Below are 14,882 nucleotides of genomic sequence, written 5' to 3' on the forward strand. Positions count from 1 at the left end.
GGAATGGTTTCTCGCAGGTTTGAGTGTGTGTTATTCAGGAATCAACTACAATTAGTTTAATATCATTATCAATACGGCAGCAATCTAAAATTGAATATGACATTTTGACACTTCATTCAATAAAAGCCTTAAAATACCTGCCCGCATTGCCATTACTCTCCAATGCGGCGGCTGTAACTCCCGTAAACTGCCTGAACAACGGCGCCCTGCGCCCGCTCCTGGTAAGGCGTCTTCTCCCGCGGTTCCCATAGCGACGTTTGTACACAGCACTGGAAAGCACGTGACAAAAGGTCGGAAAAGCAAAGCCTAATACAAGTAAGTTTTTTTTCTCTACTTTCATTACTGAGGAGAATAACTGAGTAGTAAAATCGGCCGCCGTTTATTAGTGTTTCATACCTTAACTACATGTCTCGGACGACAGTGAAGAAAATGTTCCATTTTGATAACATAAAATGTACATTTCCTTATGCGGTAGTATATGACACGATATACTGCACAGTGCAAGTTACCGCATTATTTCATGTGAGCAGACTATTACTTGATAATTAAATTTCAGATGTTTTTTTAAACGTCTTTAACTTCAAAAATGTCATCTTTTGTACACTCGGATTCGACGTATTACTGAAAGAAGTTGTTGAATACTAGTAAAGATTTTTCTATTTACATATACATGAACGTGTATTTCCGTCTGGACCGTATTGTTCTTCTGCATCAATGACAGCGTTAGAAATAAGTCAACTGTCCGCTCGAAATCCGCTGGAGCCAGAATAGAGTTGCATGGAGCCGAATCAGAGGCAGCATCGGCAGGACAGCAGTCCATCGCAGTGCACACTCTTCACCGTTCCCGTTTATAGAGTTAGATGAATACATCGCGTACGTCCTTTTTATCAAAATCTAAACCGCAAAATAAGGAGAAACGTAGCAAACGTGGATGTAGAGGGATTCGAACCTGAGCTCGTAAAGCTGTGACGTGGCAGCGTCTGCAATTAAATTAGAATTTTAATTATTGATAGCAGTACAGTGTGCAGCCTCTGATTGCTTGAGAAGAAGAAGAAAAATGAAATACTGACTACTGTAATATAATTGTTACTATTAACTACTTAATAATAATAATATCTTCATAGTCACAATAAGGCTGACACATACCTGCACTGGAACATTTGCAAAGATTTTAACATCAGTACAAAAGAAAAATGGTGTGAGAATGAGCCCCAAACAGTAACAGAAAAAGATAACATAACAATCCTAAGGAATATGCCAATACAGACAGATTGTGAGATAAAGGCCAACAGACCAGACATTGTCATTAAGAGCAAAAAAGAAAAAAGTTGCCTGGTCATCGATATGTCCATCCCGACTGAAACAAACACCTCAGTAAAAATAATCAAAAAACTGTCAAAATATAAAGACCTTGAAAATGAACGCTTGTGGGGAAGGATAGCCATAACAATACCAGTAATGATAGGAGCCACCAGACTTCTAAAGAAAGAAATGGTGAAATGTACTGTATCTAACCCTGGTAACATCAAAATATGAGAATTACAGAAGATCACACCACTTGGAACATGTCATGTCCTAAGAAGGGCACTATCCATTAAATAGATGTCTACGTAATTCTAACCCTAGGCGTAAGGAATGGACCTGGTTATTATGTTGTATTATGGCATGAACTCAAATGGACTAATAATAATAATGTAAAGAAAACTAGTGTTAGGGTATATTAACAATTTGTTCTGTGTGTAGTAATGAAATGTTGATCCTGAAGAGCAGTACAGAGATATGTAAAGAAAGGGAGTAATCTTTTTTTTTTTTAATGAAGCTCGTTTTTTTTTCTGTTGTAACTAATGAAGAAATAATTAGTGGAATAACCACAAACATTAACAAAAATAATGAAATAATTAAAAATGCGAAGTGTCATGATAAACGATTAAAGAAACATTGCAGGAGTGTCACAGTGTGAGACCAGAAGCCCCTACTGTGAGAGATCAAAGGCACTCTTGGAGGGGTTGTTTGTTAGCATGGAGAAACAGTGTAGCGATGTGCGAGTACAGTCTCAATAGCCGGTGAAAATCATTATGATGAAACACCATATGAATGCTCCCCTGTGTCATAAATACAGTACTTAGAGCTGGCTTTAAAAAAAAATGTTAAGGTAGAATTTAGAATACAAATATGATCTCAAATTAAGAAAAAACATTGAACTTTATCAAAACCTCAAGAATTTATTATATGTAGAGACCAAATCAGAAGATGATAAAATCTCTTTTTACTTTTTTTAAACATGCTCACATCTAGTGTTACTGACCCAATTTTGGGATAGCAATTTACGTAAACCTCGACAAAATGCAGCGGGCTAAAGACATTTCCTTCCTTGCTTCTGATGCTGTTGGGATTGGTAGCTCTGAACTGAATTAAATGGACGTGAAAGAAAATTTACGAAAGGAAGTATATTTAAAATCAATTTTGGCCTACCGATCACATGCGGTCTAGCAATTGAAAACTGCTTCTTTAGCTGTGCAGCTTGGCACAGGATGCATTTATTTTCAGTCTTGCATTAGCACCCTCATATGTAAAATGTTTTCCATCTTTTTTAATATGCTGTCAAGTGTACATCACACTATAAATATGAATTTCTACAGTACTCTCTAGAGTTAACTTATCTCACTTTAGCAAAGTTCTGCACCAATTGTTGTGCCAGTTTTGAAAATGATTACAGTATATTATTGTTTTTTAATCATCTGTTCCAGTACCACATTTAAATAAAAACCCAATCTTTTGGGTTCCCTGCTAATTAAAAATCTATATGTTTTAAATGAATTTTGCAAGCTAGTGTTAAGCCAAAATTCAAGGTGTTACAGTCCGTAAAAGCACTCCTCACGGTGACATATTACTGCTAAATTATTCTATTTAATGCTTGTTATCTGTTTCATTGTTCTATTCAGGAAAACATTTGTATCCAATGTTACATATACCCTGCTTTTTGTTTTCTCTAAGACTCTGTGAAGCACCTTGAGCATGGTAAAGGCGCTATATAAATAAAATGTATTTTTATTATTATTATCACGATGGAAGTCTTTTGGACTTTTTTTAACTTAATGCAGTTACACCTACAGGAATTAGAGAGATGGATGACCTTTTCTGGTATCTACAGTATAATTTTATTAGAGCTTGACTTTTGTTATTACTCTGCTGACATTTTGCTTTGAATGCAGTTATCCCAGGTGGTTTGAACCTATGTGAGACTTTCAGTTTAGAGAGTTCTGCTTAATAAATGTGGAAGTTGTCCTTTTTCTAATTTTTCCTGTAAATAGTTTTTCATGTGTAGTGAAATGATATCTAAGTTATGAACATTCTTTAACACATTATGTATTTACAGTACTTGTACATGCACCTCCATTTAAAATGTGTACCCCAAGGATGAGGTGAGAATGATCTTGAGTCACCTGGACGGGACTAATTTGGTAGATCGAAAATGAATACTGTTCCTGAATATTTACAGTTAATGCTAATGATGTAAAACACTGAAGGTTAGGTGACCACTAGATATTAAAGAATGAAAAAAGACCACAAATTACAGATGTGACACAAAGGGCTGAGCAAAATACGTTAAAATTCAAAAGGGGTATTCAGGTTTTGAAGTCAAAAATAAAATGTTACAAGCAAAAAAAAGTTCAAAAAGCCAAACTAGAAAATCAGCAAGGCCCCATCCAAAAATCAGTAAAGTAATTGCAAATGAACAATTGAATTAGAAAGAGAGATGTTGTAAATCACTATCTTAAATATGCAGAGGGTGATGATGCCTATGGCAGACAAAGGTCTTAAGATATGTCAAAATGATGTGCTAATTATAATGATACAAAAGAATTAGAGGCAAAGAAAACTGACCAAAAAAGTACATATTAACAACAGTGATTATTAAGAAAAAGAGAAAAAAAACTGGAATCATTACAGGTGGTGCTGGGAAATGCCTTCTTTTAATTTACTGAATTCCATCTGCTTAGATACGTATTTTGGGATGTGTTCATTGAGAATACCTGTTGATGCTAACTGTGTGAGTATTGTAATCACAGTGTTCTTCATGGTTTGAATACACAAAGTGTTTTGATTCCATTTTGAGTCAAGTGAACAGACTGCCAATTTCAATCTCTATGTACAGTAAAATATTCATCTGTGTTTTCCTTGTTGATTTTTACTGTTAGGATTTTTGAATAATATAATGGGGAGAAGGATAGTTTTCAGTACAATCATTGTCACAGGACATTTATACACGCCTCTTTCTCTTTTTGCTTCTGTTTGATTTGATGATGTCTACTGTGAATCTATTCTACATTTTACTTTAAAATAATAAGCATATACAATAATATCTCACCTGCTTATAACCACTAAAGGGCTATACTTAGGTGCAAATGGAAATCTTTGTATGATGAATGTATTTTAGCATTGACTTGTCTCATACATATGCTTATTGCCCAGTGTAGTGCTTTTGAAGTAGCGGTTTAGGGATTGGCACTATATAAATCCAAAAATAGTCACTGTTAGTGCAGGGTTTGCATGTTCTTTGCACGTCAGCATTGGTTTTCTTCTGGTGCTACACACAGGTAATGTTGACTGGCAAGTCTAGATTGGGCTGTTTTGAGTTTATTGTATAAATATGTGTGAGCAGAATTAATTGCCTGTGATGGCCAGGAATTCAATTTTGCCATCATGTTGCCAGAATGGTTCAATAAATCAATTGACAAAAGTATATATATATCAACCTTGCTAGTACTGGGTTAAACCTCCTTTTGCTTTCAGAATTGCAATAATTCTTCGTGCATAGATTCAATAAGGTGCTAGAAACATTCCTCAGGGATTTTGGTTCATACTGATATGATACCATCATGCAGTTGCTGCAGATTTGTCAGCTGCAGATCCATGATGCAAATATCCTGTTCCACCACATCCCAAAGCTGCTCTATTGGAATGAGATCTGGGTATGTTTCCTTTTTCTGACCATGCTCTGTAATCCTAGAGATAGTTTTGCATGAAAATCTCAGTAGATCAGAGTTTGTGACATACTCAGGCCAATCTGTCTGGCACCAAGACCCATCCTACATTCAAAGTCACTTAAATCACCTTTCTTCCCCATTCTGATGCTACGTTTGATCATCAGCAGATCATATTGACAATGTCTACATGCCTAAATTAATTGAGTTGCTGCCATTTGATTGGCTGATTAGATATTTGCATTAACAAGCAGTTGAACAGGTGTACCTAATAAAGTGACTGGTGAGTGTTTATAGTACTGTACAGGTATGTACACAATGGGTGTCCCTAATATTCTGAGAATCATTAAAAAAAACCCTTATAAAAAGATTAGAAATTCCTTTTTAGTAACATTCAGAATACTCTTTTTCAGCTAACATACACTTGTCCTAGTGCCATTCCCATTCCCATTTCTTTTACTCGTCTTTTGTTACCGTGTCTAGAGTCCAGTATTTTCTCCATATTCCTTCCACACCCATATTTCACAATTTTAATTTCAGAAACAAAAACAAGTCACAAAGAGCAAGATCTGATAATTGTAAGGGGTGTCAAGCAACAACCATATTGTTTTGATGAAAAACTCTTTGACTATGCTGAGTATTCAGGTGAGCTGTCATGGTGCAAAATACAGTTTTGCCTGAACCATTTCTCCATACATTTTCTTTCTGATGTTTTACTGTTGAAACCTCAGCACTTCAGTGTAACATCACTGATTAACATTCTGTTCAAAGGGAACAATCTCTTTACTAACAAGTTCATCAGTGCTGAAAAATGTGATCATCACTGTCTCTTGAAAATATTCTCTGATGGCTTGGAGGAAAACAAAAAGCGTCAAAGTCACCCCTGCAATTGTAGACTAAACAGCAGAAATATGTATTCGATCAACTCAAGACGGTGCCACGGATATGTATGTTTATGACACCTAGTGGCATATTCGATAACTACACCCTACTCTTGTACCTACTGACCGACTCTGGGTATATATATGCACAGTATATATTAGAGTGGTCCAAAAAAAAAAACAGATTCAAGTTCTCTAGAAGCTTGGTTTTATATTTATAACAAACACACAAAATTTCATTTAAACATTTACAGGTCACTCCACTAGTTTTTATGTCATCATAAACCAAACAGCAGACAACTGTTCTACATGTAGGTCTACAATAATAGGTCTACTGCTAGTTAAAAAATTCTTGCAATTGTTTTCATCCACTTGGCGAATAAACTGTTTTTGTTCCTTGTCCTCTATCAGTATGTCATTGTATTTTAAGATGTGACTTAATCCTCTGTCAGCTGTATGTTCACTACCATCATGCCTGCCGACAGTTCACAAAATTCATTGAAGATTGGATCATCAGTCCACTGTTCTGATAGTTTCCTGAGAAATGGCTGAGCACTTTCTTTGCCTTTTCCAATAAGGATATCAAAAAGTGATGTTGATCTTTCTATTACTAGATCCTCCAACCTCAGATTTTCAGATTATCTGTCAATTTAAGACATCAATGTCAATTAATGTATGTTAATGTCGGCCGCTGCAGGCTTTGCATCTTCGCCTTTGTTTCTGTTGAGTCATCAAAAAGGGCTAAGCCTGTCAAATGTTTAGACAAAAAATGCATGAAAGTGTTGCATATGCAACTAACAAGTTTAGGTAAGTGTTAAGAACTAATAAAAAATTTATATCATTGAGAGATAAATATGAATTCATGTGCAGCCACTCTAATCTGTGACTTAAAAGAAATATTTACAATGCATAAATGCTGGGACTAGCATCAACAGGTCAAGTCTATGTGGATCCTTTCTGTGGATAAATGAGAGACTGGCTTTCCAAGCAACCAGTTCTCTGAGCCAGATCTTAAACTAGATTAAAATAACACACTGTTATTGTTATGACTGTTATGTGTAATGGGTTACTGGTTAGGCGTTTTGAACACTTTGCATAGGCAATGGTTGTTACCAGACGCTTCTATAAATTTCTGTGTAGACAATGAATAAACCAGAAATAAAATTAAAACTACTTACAGAGTTTTCTTCAGACTCCTTAATACTAGAATGTTCTGTAAATTTCCACTTAATACTATCACATAGCCATTTATGAACTCTGTGTAAGAGTATGTATATACAGTAGTAACAATACAAATAAAATGTTCTGAGTGGAATGAGCTTTAAATGCTACACAATCATTTATTTATATATATATATATATACATACACACAGTATATATATATATATATATATATATATATATATATACACACAGTATATATATTGTGGACTTGAACCCGGACACACACAGACGGACATCGTTGGCTCCACCACACACTGTTTATTTACAATTTATGTACAGTTAGTCACGTGCACCCCCAGTGCCTCTTGCACCGTTTCCCCAAACGTCCAGGCCACACAGTCACAATGCCTCTCTCCTGGCCGCCTCCAGTCCTCTCTCCAGCTCCGTCTCTCTTCCACCCGACTTCCGCTATCGACTGAAGGGAGGCGGCCCCTTGAATAGGAACCTGGATGGGCTCCAGCTGCTTCCCGGCACTCCTCTGTAGACACGCCCCAGTGTGGTGGGAGTGCCGGCTGCGCACCCGGAAGCCATCCGGGTGTCCCCTGTCGTCTTCCCCCCAGCACTTCCGCCACACCAGGAATCCAGGGATATTCAGGCACCGGGGCGCTGCCTGGCGGCCACGGGTCCCTACAGGGCTGGGCTTCCAAGCCCTTTACCCGAGGCCCCCAACATAACCAGGGCGGACGCCCCCTCATGGTCTGGAGGAGGCACAAGCCCTCCTCCGGTCCTCTTGGCCGATGCCACAATATATATATATATATATATATATATATATATATATATATATATATATATATATATATATATACAGTGGTGTGAAAACTATTTGCCCCTTCCTGATTTCTTATTCTTTTGCATGTTTGTCACACAAAATGTTTCTGATCATCAAACACATTTAACCATTGGTCAAATATAACACAAGTAAACACAAAATGCAGTTTTTAAATGATGGTTTTATTATTTAGGAGAAAAAAATCCAAACCTACATGGCCCTGTGTGAAAAAGTAATTGCCCCCTGAACCTAATAACTGGTTGGGCCACCCTTAGCAACAATAACTGCAATCAAGCGTTTGCGATAACTTGCAATGAATCTTTTACAGCGCTCTGGAGGAATTTTGGCCCACTCATCTTTGCAGAATTGTTGTAATTCAGCTTTATTTGAGGGTTTTCTAGCATGAACCGCCTTTTAAGGTCATGCCATAGCATCTCAATTGGATTCAGGTCAGGACTTTGACTAGGCCACTGCAAAGTCTTCATTTTGTTTTTCTTCAGCCATTCAGAGGTGGATTTGCTGGTGTGTTTTGGGTCATTGTCCTGTTGCAGCACCCAAGATCGCTTCAGCTTGAGTTGACGAACAGATGGCGGACATTCTCCTTCAGGATTTTTTAGTAGACAGTAGAATTCATGGTTCCATCTATCACAGTAAGCCTTCCAGGTCCTGAAGCAGCAAAACAACCCCAGACCATCACACTACCACCACCATATTTTACTGTTGGTATGATGTTCTTTTCTGAAATGCTGTGTTCCTTTTACGCCAGATGCAGCGGGACATTTGCCTTCCAAAAAGTTCAACTTTTGTCTCATCAGTCCACGAGGTATTTTCCCAAAAGTCTTGGCAATCATTGAGATGTTTCTTAGCAAAATTGAGACAAGCCCTAACGTTCTTTTTGCTTAACAGTGGTTTGCGTCTTGGAAATCTGCCATGCAGGCCATTTTTGCCCAGTCTCTTTCTTATGGTGGAGTCGTGAACACCGACCTTAATTGAGGCAAGTGAGGCCTGCAGTTCTTTAGACGTTGTCCTGGGGTCTTTTGTGACCTCTCGGATGAGTCGTCTCTGCGCTCTTGGGGGAGTTTTGGTCAGCCGCCACTCCTGGGAAGGTTCACCACTGTTCCATGTTTTTGCCATTTGTGGATAATGGCTCTCACTGTGGTTCGCTGGAGTCCCAAAGCTTTAGAAATGGCTTTATAACCTTTACCAGACTGATAGATCTCAATTACTTCTGTTCTCATTTGTTCCTGAATTTCTTTGGATCTTGGCATGATGTCTAGCTTTTGAGTTGCTTTTGGTCTACTTCTCTGTGTCAGGCAGCTCCTATTTAAGTGATTTCTTGATTGAAACAGGTGTGGCAGTAATCAGGCCTGGGGGTGGCTACGGAAATTGAACTCAGGTGTGATACACCACAGTTAGGTTAGTTTTTAACAAGGGGGCAATTACTTTTTCACACAGGGCCATGTAGGTTTGGATTTTTTTTCTCCCTAAATAATAAAAACCATCATTTAAAAGCTGCATTTTGTGTTTACTTGTGTTATATTTGACTAATGGTTAAATGTGTTTGATGATCAGAAACATTTTGTGTGACAAACATGCAAAAGAATAAGAAATCAGGAAGGGGGCAAATAGTTTTTCACACCACTGTATATATATATATATATATATACAGTATATATACCTTGTTTTCTAACTCCTAAATAATGAATTGGTAACTTTTCAATTTGTAGATTTAAAGACATTCTGATTTGTCAAATTAAAATTAAGCACAATAAATGGTCAAAAAATTGTCTTTCTGTGCAATAATATACGTGTTCTTTTTTAGTTAATATTTTTTATTTTGCTTTATATTTACCAAGTGTAAAAATATATTTTTGTTTTTATTAAAATATGATTACTTATTAATGTGTGCCATTTACATATATACACATCTATAAAAAAATATTTTTTCAATTGTAAACTATTAGGCAAATTAATTTTTGATTGTTTTGTACAGACTCTGTTTGGGCAGGTTTCATAGATGGCTGATAAGGAATCACAAATGCAAAAAGAAAAATACATAATGAAAAGTAATACTAAGTCTCCTGCAGAGCTAAGAAAGATGAATCCTCAAGAGAAAGCCCGATATCTGGCATATAAAGAACCTAGTAAAGAAATCAGGAGTGCAATTTTATGTTCCCAGCAGCGATTGCAACAATGGTCCAAAGAGAGTAAGAATACTTTGAAGACCACCATTCCCCAAAGGGATGAAGAATACAGAAAACATGAAAATCTGATCGGCCAACTCAAGGCAGCTGAAGCAAGGAATAGGATTCGTTTGATGAGACTAAAGTATCAAAGTTTCAGAGTAAGTAACCCTGTCTCTGAGTAGTGGTAGACTGTTTCATGAACATAAATTTTCCATTATTTTCTGTTATGTACATGAACATATTTAATACTTAAGACCAGTTGAATAGTGAATCTTGTGTAATTTGCAATTGTTGAAAAAAGATATATAGTATTAGATGATAGTTTTATCTTGAAACACCAAGAAATATCACTCTTTACGTATGACATACAGTACATTGCACATTGCCACTACATTTGTACTGCCAGTTTCAGGCAACAAAGTGACATGGGAAAAAGAGATCATCTTAAATGGTAAACAGGAAATTAAAGCTCAAAACAGTAAACAAAATAGTTTTTAAGAAACCGTTGGCTAAGTTCAATTGCCAGAAAATCCCTCAATCCCTGAACTGAGAAATTTGAACAAAGAGGAGAGAATGACACTGCCCTAAATAGTATTGCACAACTATGGTACCAACAAAAATGGTCATATAAGAAAACAGATTCCTATAAAAAAATTGTAACAACTTTAAATAATTTTATAGCAAAGGAAAAAGTGGAAACAATCGTAACACTTGGTTCTGTAGTGTGCAACACATTTCAGGAAAGGAACAGGTTCCCTTTTGTATGTTTGCAATTTCATACTTTATTTCAAACACAAAACAGAGCATAGGAAAACAGGGAGCAACTTATTTCACACCAGCACAGGAAACTTGTCAATAGGTCTTCAGATAGGGAAGAATAGAGAGCACTTACTGTAACTCAGATAGCCATGGTTCTGAAAAAAATCAATAATGTTTTCATTGTTAAATTAATACTCAGATATTCTTGATGTTCTGAAAAACAGAAGCCTGCTAAGAAGAATCCACCTGGAGTTCCAAATATTTGTGATGCACTATCACTTTGTTTCTAATCACAACTTTTAACAGGTTTAAACTTTCTAGATGCTTGAGGGTGTTTATTGTGTCTCCCTTCCATGATTGGATCATGTTAATTACAATGTCTCTTTCTCTGACTGAGAAGACAGAGAAGAAAAGCTTATTCCAACCACAGCCACGTCCATCCTTTTTGCAAAATCCACTACTATCTGACCTTCTGCATTCCTCTCACTGACACCGTACCTACCCAACATCCTCAGCTTCTCTATTCCCTTCACCAACATGTCTGTTGAAACCTACTCCAATCACCACTCTCTCTCCCTTAGGTACATTGTCCATCACTTTATCCAACTCACTCCAGAAATATTCTTTCTCATCCATTGCACACCCAACTTGCGGGGCATATGCATTAACAACATTCATCATCACACCTTCAATTTCCAGCTTTATAATCATCACTTAGTCCGGCACACTTTTCATCTTCAAAACACTCTTAACATACTGTTCCTACAGGATAACCCTACCCTATTTCTCCTCCCATCCACAACATGGTAGAACAAGTTGAGCCTGTTTCCAATACATCTGGCCTTACTTCCTTTCCATCTGGTCTGTTGCACACACAATATATCAGCCTTCCTTATTTCTAGTATTTCAGCTTACTCTTTGCCCTTACCAGTCATACTGCCAACATTCAAAGTTCCTACCCTCACTTCCACTCTCTTTACTTTCCTCTTCTCCCTCTGCCATGCAGACACACCGTCCTCTTCTACTTCTCCTTCCTTCTCCAACATTAGCCCAATTTTTGTCAGTGCCCTGTTGTCTAACAGTACTGGTGGTAGCCATTGTTAACCTGGGCCTTGATCGAACAGGTATTGTTGCCTGTATATTGATCTAGCAAAATTTTAGACTAGATGCCTTCCTGACGTAACCTTCCCCATTTATCCGAACTTGTGACCGGCACAAAGAAATACACTGGTTTGTACATCCCCTGTGGCTGGGTTAAAGTTTTTTATATAATTATATTAAATGATATAATTAAATTAACATTTTTATATTTAAAGATTTTCAAGCAAACAAAGCCAAGAATTGCAAAACAGAAGACAGTACTTTAAAGAAGAAGCAGGGGTTGATGCCAGTAAATCCAAGACAGCAAATAAATCACAAGAACAGAAATAAAGAAAAAAGATATATAATGCCACTGCAGTTTTTCTTTTTATACAGCTAGGGCTGTCCTGTTAGCACAGAAAACTAATACAGTAGAGTCTCGCTTATCCTACCTTCGCTTATCCAACATTCTGTATTATGCGACGTCCCACTGCAAAAAAAAATCAAACAAACAAAAAAAAATATGCATCAATCGGCAACAAGAACTGCAAGTTGCGAGCGTGAGCGTAGTCTATTTTTTGTTGCTCCCGACTCTGCCAGAGCTAATTACAGTGGAACCTCAGTTTGTGAGCATAATTCGTTCTGGAAATGTGCTTGCAGTCCAAAGCACTCGTACAGTATATCAATGCAAATTTCCCCATAAGAAATAATGGCAACTCAGATGATTCGTTCCACAACCCAAAACTATTCATATAAAAATTATTAATACAAAATATAAATTAAAAATACATAAAGCAAATGAACCTGCACTTTATCCTTGAAAAGAATCATGGCTGGTGTGAGTGATTTTCTAAACTCTTGTGGGATTCCACCCAATGGGACAACACACGGAAGAGCGTCCCAAAGCAATCGCAGTCTCCCAGCGTTGTAGCAGTTCGATGTAGAAGCCAATCCGAAAAGATCGCGGACATGCTATAAGCGCCTGCCATTGATGGGTGATACAAAGAACAAGGGACATTATAAATGCGCTGGGCTCAGTATTACTTTCCCCCCGACCCTGCCTGACTGGTGTGTCTGTGTATAGGAGAATGAAAGATCCAGCTACATTAAATAACCTCGCTGTTTCTGTTTCAGGCTAAATAAAGCTGGTGTTGCTAAAAGTACTAAGACTCAGCTTCGAGTTTTCGGGTGCAAGATGGGGACTTGCACGTCACAGCACAAACACACACACGCAGTCACAATGCTGTAGTAAACAGTATAAGCTGCTGTAGTAAACAGTATAAGCTCGTACAGATGTTGACTATATTAGTGACGGAGTTAAGGCTAGAAACTGCAATTAATTACACTGAGCAACAAGAAGAAGCTACAGGAATCGACATAATGATGCTGCAAAGATTGTGAGACTTCACAGTGAAGAAACGGCACTCGTCAGGAAAGCAGACTACGATCAAAAATGTCTTTAAATCATCACATTGATTATTAGGTTCGTAATGTGTAAAATTATAACATAGTTTGACGTTTAATAGTTTTTTTTCTTAACACCTGCCATTATCCAACATTTTCGCTTATCCGACGTTCGGCCGGCCCGTTTATGTCGGATAAGCGAGACTCTACTGTACATATAATGATAACAATGCTAAAGTATGCAATAATTAAGCAACTATCAATACAATTACTATATTACAAAATTATAGAAAAGACAAAATTAAAACAATTAATTTCTTTAATGTGAAAAACAATAAAAAGAATAAATAACAATGGGCATCACTGAGCCAGGTAAAAGATGCTAACTGAAACAGAATACTAATACCTCCCTATACCACAAACAACTTTCTGGTCATTAGTTTCAAACCCTGACAAGCGGTTGCATTTTATATGTGTCCTGCGTATCTCCCCAGTGTACAGTATATTCCTAAAATATATTAAAACATGCAAAATATATTTACACACTCAATTACATAGGCAGTGATTGGTTGGATAACTTGCATAAGAATACCAAATACAAATTTAATTTTACATTCTTTCATTTCTAGGTAGAAGAAGTCAATCATTTTATATCATGTCAACCAACAGCACAAAGGGCTCTTCGATTAGAATTATTACTTCCTCGCAAAATTGACACCTCTAGCCCTGGAGACACATTGGATACATTAGAGGTGAGTCTGTACTGATATGGTAACCTTGAGGTATCTAAATCTAACTCAGAAGCAAGATAAATAGTTAGTACTAATAAAGCATACATAAATAGTTTTTGTTTCAAAATATACACTTTCAAAATTGAGTAACTTTGGGGTTTGCTGTCAGTAAAATGTCTGCTTATTTTAATTACATTATTTTATATATTGGCATAAACATTAAGCTTAGCAGTTCTGAGAACTGATATCTACGAGATTGCAATTTAATTAAAAGTAATTTTATAGCTACGAATAACATCATTGACTATTATCATTATTTAATTAATTATATTATTTAGACTGGGATCACAGTTTTATGGGCTCATAAGGATATATGTTTGATTTAAATATATGAACTCCTAACAAGAACAAGAGACTGATTATTACTGTTGAAAGTATGCACAGGAGCTCTACATATAATTTCAATGGGATGAGAAAGAGGCATTCAGACATTCAAAACCTGAAATTCAGTGTTTGAATAAAACAAACATATTGGTAAATCAGAAAGAATTTTGTTTAACTAAATGATCAGCCTACCCCCTGTATACATTTAATAGTTTTTGTTTTTGCCAACATTCTCAGAAAAAATACAAAGAGCTTTTAGCTTCATTTAAAGTCCAACAGTCCACATTCTGAATCCAGTTTTTAGGGTTACTCAGTATAGAAGGCTGTCCCACCAGCCCTCATTGCACAATAGAAACAAAACCACGATGGGGTGTCAGTTCATCTCAGATGATAACTATGCACACATCCACACTGTGCTCCAGTTTGCAGTTGTTAATTAACATATCAGGTGCCAGTGCAGCTTTGTAGAAGTAAT

General features: G+C 36.7%; 1 protein-coding gene across 1 annotated transcript in view; it reads left to right on the forward strand.

Annotated features, from left to right (window-relative positions):
- Positions 1-271: 271 nt before the first annotated feature.
- The window catches only part of LOC120514718 (protein LKAAEAR1-like), a 45,680-nt gene continuing 31,069 nt past the window's right edge, over positions 272-14,882 (forward strand). Inside the window, exons 1-3 of the mRNA XM_039735229.1 lie at positions 272-315; positions 9,857-10,207; positions 13,922-14,044. Coding sequence (XP_039591163.1) covers positions 9,881-10,207; positions 13,922-14,044 — 450 coding nt within the window. The 5' untranslated portion in view covers positions 272-315; positions 9,857-9,880. The remainder of the gene's footprint in view (positions 316-9,856; positions 10,208-13,921; positions 14,045-14,882) is intronic.

Source organism: Polypterus senegalus, chromosome 14, assembly GCF_016835505.1.
Source record: "Polypterus senegalus isolate Bchr_013 chromosome 14, ASM1683550v1, whole genome shotgun sequence".
Taxonomy (NCBI): Eukaryota; Metazoa; Chordata; class Cladistia; order Polypteriformes; family Polypteridae; genus Polypterus; species Polypterus senegalus.